The sequence below is a fragment of the Moschus berezovskii genome, chromosome 2 (assembly GCF_049115385.1).
Source record: "Moschus berezovskii isolate FMDL1 chromosome 2, NW_MosBer_1.0, whole genome shotgun sequence".
NCBI lineage: Eukaryota > Metazoa > Chordata > Mammalia > Artiodactyla > Moschidae > Moschus > Moschus berezovskii.
This window is the reverse complement of record NC_142461.1, coordinates 139,053,522-139,067,063: the sequence shown is the minus strand read 5'-3', so window position 1 is coordinate 139,067,063 and position 13,542 is coordinate 139,053,522. Positions and strand designations below refer to the sequence as shown.

The 13,542-nt window shown below is 42.5% G+C and overlaps 1 protein-coding gene across 5 annotated transcripts in view; it reads right to left on the bottom strand.

The window, feature by feature from the left end:
• Positions 1-13,542, bottom strand: part of HERC2 (HECT and RLD domain containing E3 ubiquitin protein ligase 2) — a 248,598-nt gene that overhangs the window by 185,153 nt on the left and 49,903 nt on the right. For all 5 annotated transcript variants that reach the window (XM_055398094.2, XM_055398095.2, XM_055398096.2 and 2 more), the window contains 8 exons: positions 13,228-13,338; positions 12,504-12,675; positions 10,738-10,911; positions 8,959-9,147; positions 8,257-8,408; positions 6,175-6,332; positions 5,971-6,084; positions 4,129-4,380 (listed from right to left, as the gene is read on the bottom strand). In XM_055398094.2, coding sequence (XP_055254069.1) covers positions 4,129-4,380; positions 5,971-6,084; positions 6,175-6,332; positions 8,257-8,408; positions 8,959-9,147; positions 10,738-10,911; positions 12,504-12,675; positions 13,228-13,338 — 1,322 coding nt within the window. The remainder of the gene's footprint in view (positions 1-4,128; positions 4,381-5,970; positions 6,085-6,174; positions 6,333-8,256; positions 8,409-8,958; positions 9,148-10,737; positions 10,912-12,503; positions 12,676-13,227; positions 13,339-13,542) is intronic.

Sequence of the window (13,542 nt, the reverse complement as noted above, 5' to 3'; positions counted from 1 at the left end):
CTCGTGATCGTACTTCGTGTTTAGTCACTTAGTCACGTCCAACTCTCTGCAACCCTTTGGACTTTAACCTGCCAGGCTCCTCTGTCATGGGATTTTTTCAGGCAAGAATGCTGAAGTGGGTTGCCATTTCCGCCTCCAGGGGATCCTTCCAACCCAGAGATTGAACATGCATCTCCTGGGTCTTCTGCAGTGCAGGTAGACTCTTTACCCGCTGAGCCATCAGGAAAGCCCATAAAGATCATATTTTAGCTAATACCAAACTGCTCTGATCACTGCAGCTTTACAGTTAAGTCTTGAAGTTGGACAGTATTAGTCTTACAACTTGCTCTTCTTCTTTAATATGTGTTGGCTATTTTGCCTCTCGATATAAACTTTAGACTCGGTTTGTTGATATTCAGAAAATAACTCTGGGATTTTGATTGGAATTGCATTAAATCTATAAATCAAGTTGGAAAGAACTGACATCTTATTAACAATATTCAGTGTTCCTATCAATGAACTTAGAATATCTTTCCATTTATAAAGTTCTTTGATTTCATTCATCAGTTTTCCTCATACAGATGTCATATATATATTTAGATTTATACTTATGTATTTCATTCTTAGGTTGCTACTGCAAACGGCATTGTATATTTAATTTCAAATTCTACTTGTTAGTTGCCAGTATGTAAGAAAGAAATTAACTTTGGCATATTAACCTTGTATGTCACAAACTTGTTAGTTCCAGGAGGGTTTTTTGGTCAATTCTTTCAAATTTTCAACATAAACAATCAAGTCATCTGTGAACAAAGTTTTATTTATTCCTTCTCAATCTGTATAGCTTTTATTTCCTTTTCTTGTTTTATTGCATTAGCTAAACTTCCAGTAATAATCTGGACAGAAAATGATGAAATGGAACATCCTTTCTCCATGACAACACCCAACCAGATGTTGCACAACCAATGCATCACAAGTCGAACAAATTGAGCTATGAAGTTTTGCCTCATCTGCCATATTCACCTGACCTCTCGCCAACCAACTACCACTTCTTCAAGCATTCCAACAACTTTTCGCAGGGAAAACACTTCTTCATCCAGCTGCTGCTGCTAAGTCACTTCAGTCGTATCCGACTCTGTGTGACCCCATAGACGGAAGCCCACCAGGCTCCCCCGCCCCTGGGATTCTCCAGGCAAGAACACTGGAGTGGGGTGCCATTTCCTTCTCCAATGTGTGAAAGTGAAAAGTGAAAGTGAAGTCGCTCAGTCGTGTCCGACCCTTAGCGACCCCACGGACTGCAGCCTACCAGGCTCCTCCATCCATGGGATTTTCTAGGCAAGAGTACTGGAGTGGCTTGCCATTGCCTTCTCCAGCAGGAGGCAGAAAATGCTTTCCAAGAGTTCACTGAATTTCAAAGCATAGATTTTTAAGCTACAGGAAAAAACAAACTTATTTCTCATCAGCGAAAATGTGTTGATTACAATGGTTCCTATTTTGATGAATAAAAATGTGTTTGAGCCTAGTTATAATGATTTAAAATTCATGGTCGGAAACCACAATTACGTTTGCATGAACCTAACAGTCTTTATCAAGTTGAGATTTCCTCTATTCCTATTTTACTGTTTTTTTTAAATCATGAATGGGTATTGAAATTTTGTCAAAAGCTTTTTTTGCACTTATTGATATGATCATGTGATTTTTCTTCTTTCATCTGTCAACTTGATGGATTACATTAACATTTTTTAACACTGAACCAGCCTTTCATGTGTGTCTTGAGTTCACATATCTATTTTTTTTTCTTTATATGTCACCCATCAGTGGACACTACAGTTAGATACATGTCTTAGCTATTGTGAATAATGCTGCAATAAACACGGGGATGCAGATATTTTTTGAGTTAGTGTCTTTGATATCAGGAGCAGAACTGCTGGCGGTGCTCTTTTTATTTTTTGAGACGCCTCCATACTGTTTTCCAGAGTGGCTCCACCAGTGTACAGTCCCACCAACAGTGCACAGAGTTTCCCTTATTTCTACGTCCTTGCCAGCTCTTGTTATTTCTTGTATTTTGATAACAGACATTCTAAGAGGTAAGAGGTGATATCTCAATGTTTTGAAATGTATTTCATCGATGATTAGTGATGTTGAACATCTTTTCACGTACCTGCTAGCCATAATACGTTTTCTTTGGAAAAATGACTATTCACATCATTTTTTTTTGCTCTTGAGTTATATGAGATTTATATATTTTGAATATAAACTTATCAAATATATGACTTACAAATATTTCCAGCCATTTCATAGTTTGCCATTTCATTTCTTTGATGGTTTCCTTTGCTAGACAGAAAGATTATTGATTTTAGATCTCTCTTCTTATATATTTTAAGCTATAAAGTTCCACCTAAGCTTTCACTGTATCCCACAAATTTTAAAAAGCTGTATTTTCATTTAGTTTAAAATATTTTAAAATTTCCCTTGAGATGTCTTCATTGACCTATGTTTTATCTGGAAGTAAACTATTTTATCTCTATGTACTGGGGATTTTCCAGCTAACTTTCTGTTATTGATTTCTGGTTAATTCCACTGTAGTCTGAGAGGAGACACTGATTTCTCTGCTTTTAAATTGTTAAGGTGTGTTTTATGGCCCGGTCTATCTTGGTGAAAGTCAAAGTACACTGTTTATCTAGAAAGTCTTCCAAAACAAAATCTGTTTTTTATTTTTCTCCAAAGTTAAATGATATAAATATAAAATATATTTTTCTATTTAATAATGTTAGAAAAGTATTATAATTTTGCCTATTAGTATATTTAACATGACAAAAACATGTTATGTCATATTAAGAGGTCATGCTTTCAGACATATCAACATAAAAAAAATTCAGCTGAAAAAACTCTACTACAGTAAGAAAGACAATTCTATCCTAAGAGCTTCTCCTAAGAACAAATGACTATATCAACAATCACCTAAATACTCTCATAGTAAGCTACCCCTGTATCTAACTACTGGGGCTAAGGAACTTGATTTCATCTAGTAAATGAAGGGAATATAAACACAAAGGCAAGTAAAATTCAAATACAGCTCCTTAGTAAACAACCAACCTTATTTACTCTAGAACTTACCTCAGACACTTAGAAAATAATAAACACCATGTGAACACACAAAACTTCTAATCACCAAAGTATTAACATGTTTTAAAATAAAAATGATGGGGAAATGAACTGGCAAGTCCCACTTAAAATTCTCACTTCTAAACTCAAAGCAAAAACATAAAGATGAATCCAGGTAAGTAACCCAACAAACTGTATCCCTTGTGCCAAATGCAGCACAAGGCCTGTTTCTATGAATCAAAGTGTACTGGAACACAGGTCCATTTTTTTCCCTATTGTCTATGACTGCTTTAAGGCTACAATAGCAAGGTTGAGTAGTTAGGAGAGACGGCGTAAGGTCTTCAAACCTAAAATCATACAGAGAGCCTGGTTCAAAAAAAACAGCCTGCCCACCTCATGTCATAGCAAGAGAGCACTACAGGTCCCACTGACACACTTATCTCCACCCTCTCCTGCACTTCAGAAGGTATTTGCGAAGCACAACTACACACCATGGCTCTCATTCCTCCCGTCTACTGAGAATGCATACTGGACACCTTGAAACCAAAACAATAGGATTCATCCATCAAGGATCAGTTCAAACAAGACCACGCCAGGCTGACCCAAGCCTATCTCCCTTTGTGCTACATACATATCCATAGTCTCAGCAAGATCTACAGTACAACTACAGATGACCTCACCAAACAGAAGCTAATCTCATTGAGACCAATTTAATGAGTAATGAAATGAGTACTTGCCACACACACACACACACACACACACACAAAACCTCTCCAATAAAACAGAAAAGACAAACAGAAAAGAACTCTCCAGTATTGGTAAAATTTAAAGTTTCAAATTAAATTTGCTGAGAATAATTCTAGGTCACTCTTTAATACAGACAAACCAGTTTCCATTTACTATCTATACCTATTAAAATGTGGGTAAAAGCTTCTAATTTTATGGGTCATTCACGGAATGTCAGGTAAAGGAAAATACCTGCAAACTTTAAAAGATTACTGAAGAAAACTCCTCAAACGGTTTTAACAGTTTACATTTTGCACTTACCTTGCAATCCTTCCAAGAGTTTGGGGTAACGAACATGTTCCTCTGTTCCATGACCAAGTCTCTGGTTGTCACCTTTTCCCCATGAATAAACTTGGCCATCTTTTGTCAAGGCAATAGAAAATTGACTCCCACATCGGACTTTGACAACATCCAAGTCTTGTAGCTTTTCAATCAGCTTTGGCGTTTTGCAGCCATCACTACCACCTCTGCCCAGTTTCCCATAGTCACCATCTCCCCAGGACCACACTTGACCTAAAAAGTACAAATGATCTGAGTAAAAATAGCTGTACATCTAAATAAGACTTTTAAATGTCTGAAAATAATCAATATACCCAAAAACACACAAAAATCTGGGTAACTAATGTATACGGCTGACACAAATGAAATCTAGTTTCTATTTCAGGTTGTTATAGAAGCAACTGAAGAAATGGAGACTTCCCTGGTAGTCAAGAAGCTACCTTCCAATGCAGGGGACAGAGTTCAATCCTGGTTGGGGAACTAAGATCCCACATACCTCAGGGGAACTAAGCCCGGGCACTGCAACTACTGAGCCCACACACCTCCACTAGAAAAGGCCTCACGCCACAACAAAGCATCCCCATGCTGCAACGAAGACCTGACTCAGCCAAAAAAAATAATTTAAAAAATTTAAAAGAAAGTTAAGAAGTGGAAAGCTGACTTTTCATTTTGTTTTAACTGAATGAATAGTAAAGTCCTGTGTGTGTTAAGTCGCTTCAGTCGTGTCCGGCTCTTTGCGATCCTATGGACTGTAGCCCTCCAGGCTCCTCTGTCCATGGGATTATTCAGCAAGATTACTGAAGGTACTGAAGGGGGTTGCCATGCTCTCCTCCAGGGTAGCTTCTGGACCCAGGGATTGAACCAGCGTCTCCTGCATTGGCAAGTTGGTTCTTTACCACTACTGTACCTGGGGAAGCAATAAGCCCTAACCCTTACTAGTTTGGCTTCATGAAACAGCTTCCACTAAGTACTAAACACGGAACAAAAGCTCTACTGCCTCCATAGAACACAGTGACTGGACCCACGGCATACTGCACACCATCTCAGGTCTGCCTGCCACCATTCTTATTACGCTGACCACATGTCAAACATACAACAGTATTTATTTCCAATAAAAATTTTAGTGCAATTCAATTAAATATTACATAAAGGGATAAAATTAAGTTGCTCTCTGAGGGACAGCAAGGATGACAGGCTCCCAACTAATGCTGACAGACAGATCCCACAATTCAAAGGACAGACCCCCACAATACTGAAAGACAAATACCGTTCAAAAAATATTGGGAATTCCCTGGCAGTCCAGTGGTCAGGACTCTGCACTCTCACTGCTGAGGGTCCAGGTTCAATGCCTGGTCAGGGAACTAAAAACCCCACAAGCCACACAGTGCAGTCAAAAAAAGAAGAAAAAAAATCAACATCAAACCTGGTAAGCATATCTACAAAAAGTGTCACACGACTACAATCTCACTAATGAACACAAATATAAAACTGAAATTAAAAGCAAGTATCATACTGTGAATACAGACTAATAATAAGCAAGATTCACCACAGAGAATCAAGGGTGGTTCAATGCTAGGAAAGGTAGTCATAACAACAGAAATAATACATCAATTATTCCACTTATTTTCACTTCTTTGTTAAAAAACAAAATGCCCAAATAGGAAGGCTGGCCCTGGGCAATGGAAACTACAAGTCCCATAACATCTCTACCTCTTCCAAAGACACTGAGGTGCACACGCACTGAGAGCCTCCAAAGCTCACTCCCTCTAGGGAAGCGGCCTCCTCATCCTGAGAGGCCTCCCAGGCAGCACGTGCTCCACATACCATTCTCTGTCACGGCCAGGGTCTGCGCATCACCACTTCCACACGCCACATCAATGACCTTCAGTCCTTTGAGCCCAGCAACCAGCATGGGAATGGCCTCATCTTCACTGGAGCCTTCAAACAGACAGGACTATTGTTACTGCAAGTATCTGAGAAAGCAGCAGGCTTATGCAGCATGCCCAAGCTGGCTCAGAGAAGACATACCGTGGCCTAGTCGGCCGTAGTTCCCCCTGCCCCAGGTATACAGCTCCCCTTCGGCTGTGATGGCTGCACTGTATGTGCTTCCACACGCAATGTGCACCACATGCTTCCCGGCCTGCTTGCCAGAGAAAGCAGAGATCACCTTCGGTTCCTCCAGAGGCCTGTCGAGACAAAGGGAACAAACATGAATGCACTCCTGAGCCATTCCTACTAGTGACGCTCCCAGGAAAAAACTATAGGGGCATCAGGATAACTTTGCCTTTCTAGGCGTCTTAGGAAATAATTAAGAAATACAGAATTCAAACACTTCCATGATTTGTTGTTAAGTGGGCGCCTAATGCCAAGAGTCACACCCAGCATACTGTTAAAGACACAGGCGCTCAAGCCCATGGCAGCTTTGGTCACAGTGGTCTGAGTGGTGGCCTGGTTCAGCAACAGGGAAGGATGAAGCTCAGGAACTGCACTGAGTGCCACAGCCAGAAACCAAATGCTCCAACGTGGCAAACACCAGTAGCCAGGGGTGGGGAGCAGGGCGTGGCTGCAGAAGGGGCCAAAGAAGCCGGAGGGTGCTAGAAGCACTCTGTGTCTCAGGTCCAGTGGCTCCCAACCGCAAGCATTTGTGAGGCTCACCAAACTGTACAGAGAAAGCCGGTGAATTTACATATATTTGTTAAAAAATCAGGGCAGAAATGATGGGCAAGGTTTACTAATCACATTGCAATCTATATTTCACAAATGAAAAGTAGGAAGCAACAAGGATTAATTGGGTAGAAGAGACCACTAGCTGATTCACTTTCAAAATTAGCAAATGCCCAACGCTTATAATCTCAAATATGTCTGCTATGATCACTAACACTCATTCCAGCCTGTCCAAAGACACAGCTCACTTATTTTGTGACACACTATTCTGCAAAATAAGCACACAGAGGGAGGGGCACACACAGGAAGAGGAACAAAGGAATTAGTCCAGTACCACCTCCCCATCCAGCTCAAGTTTCAACCCCCACCCCAAAGTTTCTCTGCAACTTCTGCATCTGCACCATTCTACTTTCTTTCCCTCAACTCCTCAGGTTAGTTACTCAACTAGCACTTAATCTCAACTGAGTGCTATTTAATTACAAACTATTTTATGCATGGTAATTATATCCAACATTTAAAAAGTAAAGACTAATGCCTCCAACCCAAACCTCAACCCTTTCAAGTCCTGTGAGCCCCAAGCCAATCCCTGACTCCCTGTTAACCTGAGATTAACAATAATTCTAAATTCTGTACTTGTAATTCCTTTCCTTCACTATCATTTTACTAGATTTGCCTGTAACTCCTACAACACTGTCAAGTTTAGGACATCAAGTCTGCTAAACGCTAACACCCAGAGCGCATGACTCTTTTTTCACAATTTGGGATCCTTCCTGGAGATGTCCACTTCCACCCAGTGAGAACGGGCCACTGTTCTCAACTCTGCTGCTGCCCACTCCCTGCTCATGGCTCTGACAACCTTGAAATGGGTTGCATCTTCAAACTCAACCTAAAACCAATGTTTTCTCCACCAACCTCCACTCACAACAGTAACATGAAAGGGTTCCTGTGATTCCAAGGCAGCCATCAGAACTCTTTATTTTCATGACTCCACATTTAGAACAACCATTCTGTTTTGTTTCTGGCCTCTTACAATAATCAAAATAACACATTAGAAAACTCCTGATTTTTGTAGCTGTGAAAATGATAGTATGGCTCAAGGAAATGAGCCATGCTATCTGACAGAGATGTGCTGAGGTAATAAATGAAGGAAGAAGAGTGTGGAATTCAGTTTAGAAAACTCCGCAGTGAGGGTGCAGTATGTGTATCAACAGGAGTCGCAACAGCCAGGGGAGAAGAACACGAAGGCCGACTGCCATCACTGTCTATGCAGAGTGCAGAGCCCCAGCGTCACAGGGGCAGATCCACATGGGGGGGCAGCCCTCTCCATCGCAGCCCTGAACGTCTGAACAGCTGCACAACCCTCACCACACTTTTCTTTGCCACCTTATTTTGGTTACAGCAACACAAAAGAAGACTGTATCAGGTACAGGAACAGGCTGCACATACACAGTGTCTCCATGGCCCAGACGTCCGCCGTCCCCGCAGCCCCAGGAATACACCTCTCCAGTGGCTGCCAAGGCCAGGTAGTGGTGACCGTCTGAATGGGCAGCAATTTTTACAATGTTTCTGGAGGCAAGCCCCTGGACCAACTGTGGGGCCTAAAAAAGGTAAAAACAGGAAGAAAATTAGTAAGCAATCCAAAGACAAGAAAACTGCACGGCTTGCCTCACTCGTGTATCTCACTTTAGTAAACCCCACTCAGACTAAACCTCTCTGGTCGTGGTCCAGCTGGCCTGCCCAGACCTACAGAGCAGCACCAGGCAGGTGCCTCCATGTGCCACATGGCATGTCTAGACCACTCCTGCACAGGGGAATGTGCAACTATAGGTGAAGAGCGCCCATCTGCCGTCATCCCCACAGTTTCTCATCTGCTACTTCCTGGTCCCAAAATGAAATGACTTTACAGTTTATAAATGGGAATAACAGTTGACAATCATTGACACTGTAAGGAGTTCCTGAGCTTAAGAACTAAGAAATTCTGCCCCAAAATCTTGACAATAATGATTACAATCAAGAGTTTTAAATGCAAATAATAATATACAATGAGCAGATGCTTATAAATCTTCAGAAATCAACCGACATAAGAAAGACAAGATATGTAGCACACATAGCAGAGAGCCCCCTCCACCAACCCATCCCAGGACCTACAAGCGTGTCACTGTTGTAGGCTTGCGTGTATACACGGCCATTCCTCGACAAGATCAGGAAGCGCTTCTCTGCACAGGCAATCTGCGTGACCCCCAGGTTGGCAAGGCCTTCGCACTGAATGGGACCGATCACATTGGCATAGTATTTCCATCCTATTAACCCCCATCCTATGACTTCTTGTAATGATCCCTGTCAAACAATGAAGTAAGTAAATATTTTCTTCATATCAGCAAGAAAATTTCCTTCTTAGAAAAAAATTAAGAATAATTCATGAAAGGAGTAACAAACAGATATAATAAGATAAAAATAAAGCAAGTAAAGAAGGAAGTTGATTAAAAACACCAAAATAACTCAGAACACCCCATACAGCCTCCGTTAGCAGGTAAGATAAGTAACTGGACAGGTTGCTTTTCCAGAGCATTTCATTTAACAGAGCACGTTAAAAAGTAGCACAAGTAGATCTTAAATATATTTTAAAAAGCTCAGAACATAGGCTACCACTCTGACATAACAGGTAGGGACCCAGAGGCCTCAGCACGCCTGGAAACAAGCATCCCTGCTGTTAGTGGGGTTAAAGGAGTCAAGCTGCATGACCGCAACTGGGGGACAACCAGCTCCCGTGTCCACCACACGGGGTACATCACAGCTGCACACGCATGCACCTACATGTACACAGAGCAGAAAAACGGTACAGGGGCAGCCACCGCAACACCACCGAAGCAGCAACCTTCTGCTGAACGAGTGCTCACCAATCATGACACATCCAGACGTGGACCACTAAGCTGGCTTTTAAAATAAAGCACGAAGCTCTTCACTTACACAGAGAGCTCTTCAGTATCCCGATTAGTGAAACGACAAGTCACAGAGGGGCTACAGTATACTGCCACTGAGGACACCGAGAGGCACGTGAAGACCCGCACAGTAAGAGGCGGCAGGGGAAACGGGGCGCGACAAGGCAGAGAGGGCGTGCCCATGCACCCTCGCATTCAGCGTTTACTTTCGAACCATGGAAATGTATTACTTATTTGGAAAACATAAATTACTGTAAAACAAAATAAATACTCTTCAAACTGAAAGTTAGAATTCCCTGGTAGTCCAGTGAACAAGACTCTACACGCTCACTGCCAGTGATCCAGATTCAATACATGGTCTGGGAACTAAGATCCTACAAACCTCATGATGCAGTCCCCACCTTCCCCCCAAAATTAAAAGTCAGAAAAATCTGCATTTTGCTGTATAGGAGAAACTAACACATATTACAAATCAACTACACTCCAATAAAAATTAATTTTAAGAAGTACTTATACTATTAAGAACAAAGTTTAAAAACTGGATTAAAATCAGGATTCTCTGTGACCTTCGCAAAGTTCACTCCAAACGCAGCCTCTCATCCATATGATGGGACAACATTGCAATGATCAGGCATGACTGTACGAGGTTCTTGGTGAGCCTGTATCAGCAGATCCTCACACACGTAGGTTAGTGTCAGACACACCACTATGTTCCTCCTAAGGAAGACAGCACAGCATGCGGCTGTGTGAACACAGGAGACCTCTCTGGGGACATGCCTCCTGAATCTGGAGCCTGGGATGGGTCCTAAACCTCTATGTGCATCAGTCTGCTCACTGTGACAGCTAGTAACTGACACCTTCAAGTGCACACATTCAAAAGCTGAAAGCAAACTCCACCCCATACCCAGAGAAAGTGAGTCTCCACACAGGCACAGAATGGGACTCTAGGAACAAATACAGAAAGAATAAACCCTGCTGTCACACTTACCTTATGAGATGTTGGAGAGCTACAGAGAGGCGGCATACAAGGGGTGGCCAGGCGATCTAAGTGCGCCATGACAACAACTGCAGTCTGTCGTAAGTCTATAGCAAGCTCATTGTCTGGTGGGAGAGTAAGGTACCTCAGGAAACTCTCGTTGGGGCTCAGAGGGCCAGACAGAAGCTAAAGAAGAAAAGTAAAAAAAACAGCTTCAGAAATGGTGGGGAAAATTAAAGGAACGCAAGTAGTCTTTCACCACTCTTTATATTTTGATATCCACAGTCAGACATGACCTGTAAACCTCTCCCTCTTTGGCTATCACATAAGAAGTACTGCTGTGCACTGAGATCTATACACTCACTGCACACGGAGGTGCCCACACATCCACACACCCAGCACCTGTGTGCCAACTCCACACAGGACAGGGACACAGCCTTATCTTCCTCAGGTTCCCCATCCCAAGGACCTTCGGAAGAATGAAGCGCTACCTACCTGGGAACAAAAGCACTGTACCTCAACTTGGCTTTGAAAACTGAGAACAATAACCATTACTTTAATCTAAAGCTTACCCACTCATCAGAAAAGTAACAATTTTATTTGCACATTAATAATTCTAATTAACACCAGAACAGCCTTATTATCATGAAAGACTGTAAAGTAACTGAATAACTAGGCTGTACTTCATACCAGAACTGCTAAGTTTTTCCAGAAAAGACCTGCAAACTCAAACTTGTACCTTTGAAAAGCAGCAGTCCCAGGGGTTCGGACCTGGGCAGGCCTGCTCTGCCACCAGCCTGTTTCCTAGGACTGAACACAGTGATGGCTGAGCTAACGTTTCCTGCACGGTGCCCCATGCTCAGGAAGGGCCAACAAAGTGAGTCACTCTTTTCAATGCTCTTTTTCTAATATTCTTCTAAAAATGTGTATTTCAGACCTGGCTCCATGCTGCCAATGTAGGAGTTGCAGGCTAAAGGAGGTGTGGCCCATAAACGGCACGTGAGGGAGGATAGAGGAGGAAGAGAAGATTTGCCTAGTGGCCCTGGGAGGGTCAAAACCAATCCACAGCAACTGCTCTCAGAGTGAGGCGCTGCTGCTCCTTCCCACTGCAGCTGAGCCTAGCCTCCCAGCCCCACTGCCCGTGGCATTGCTGCAAGTACCATAAGCACACACTTGACTCTCACATCTTTCCTGAAATAGCATCGGGATTTTTAACATATCTTTATACTGCTACTATTAATACCTTGCTCCCACATGGAGGTGAGCATGCCTTCTTTACACCCTCCACAGCCCCATCACAGCCAAAGTACAACACAAGTGGTTGCTGGGAACACACAGGCACTAAACATACAAACACAAAGGGCTCAATGACTCGTGCAGCAGAAAGAAAACTCTGTGGCCAACAAGGCAGCCGCAGACACTCTCTCTAAAAGCACAAACTGATGTATGTCAAGAAGCAAGCTCCTAATACACAATCCAGAACAAAACGAAGGGCCCGGCATCTACGAAACACAGCTGGCTCTGATCCCTCCTCAGTTGCTGCAAAGAATCCAAACGTGACCATGTCAAGTTCTGCTGCATCAGCTGTGACCCAACCATGACCTCCCACACCTATCCCACACGTGACTCACTGCTGTAACTGCCAAAAACACACTGCCCCCGAGAAGCAACCACCATCACAGATATGCGGTCTGGGCTTGTTTATAAAAGGTTAAATCCTTCAGGATAAGCAAAATGAAGACAGCTGTTTAGGTGCAAAGTCTCACGATGATACCTACATGAATGTCACCCTCGGTATAGGGGGCATCTTTACTGCAGACGATACTCCGGAATCTCTGCAGCAAAGGAAGAAGTGGGGCGCTGGTGCCCTGGGCAGACCGCTCATTGTCAGTTTCCTGTGTCCCACTGTCCCACAGTTGAAGCAACAACAGGACAGCAGATAACATTTGACTGGAAGAGAAAACATCCTTATGCTCTAGTAAAAACAGATTAATTGTTTTGGCCCTGGTCTATAAAAAATAAAAGTAGACAGATAAATAAAACTGAAGAAATACTTTAAATATGAAAAGTAACTAAAACAAGGCCATGAAAAATGAAAACAAATCTAGGCAGTAAAATCGCTAAACAATTCAAGATTTTAGTACAAGACATCCATCTTCTGTGGATAAGAAATACAAAACCAGTTAGGAAGTTCAAATAGCACTTTCTACAGGGAATTTCTAGGACCTTAAATTAATGGATTAAAAATAACAATTTGAAGAAAATTAAGAGAGAGAGAGGGAAAAAAAACAAACAGTTCCTGGACTACTAGAAAGCTGATCATAAAAAGGAAGTGAAGAAAACTTAAGTGCAGCCAGATCTGAAAGAAGGGTCCCGGGACATGGTTCTTTGATCACAGATCCCCACACATTTGCTGCCATCACAAACAGTTCAAGGAAATGCAACAGCTGCTCAGTACAGAGGCGTTTCCCAACCACACGTCCAGTCCGCGGCGTGCCTCACCTCAGCGCGCCTCTCTGCACAGCCAGCTCTAGCAGGATGGCCAGGGCCAGGTGCTGGTCCTGCAGCGGGATGCTTCCTGGCCCTTTGGTTCCAGGCGTTCCATGAACATCCCTGAAATGACAGCAGAGGATGCAGGGACAAAGTGACAACAGAGCTTAAAGAGAATGTGCTTAAAATAAGCACGCTATGAATGTTAAACTAATTATATTCCCTCTCCCATGAAGAAGGGTTTTTAGTATTTAGAATCAAGTTTCTGAGACTTGCTTACTCAAATTTAATCAGCTACTCTAAGGGATACAATTTACTTGTAAAGAC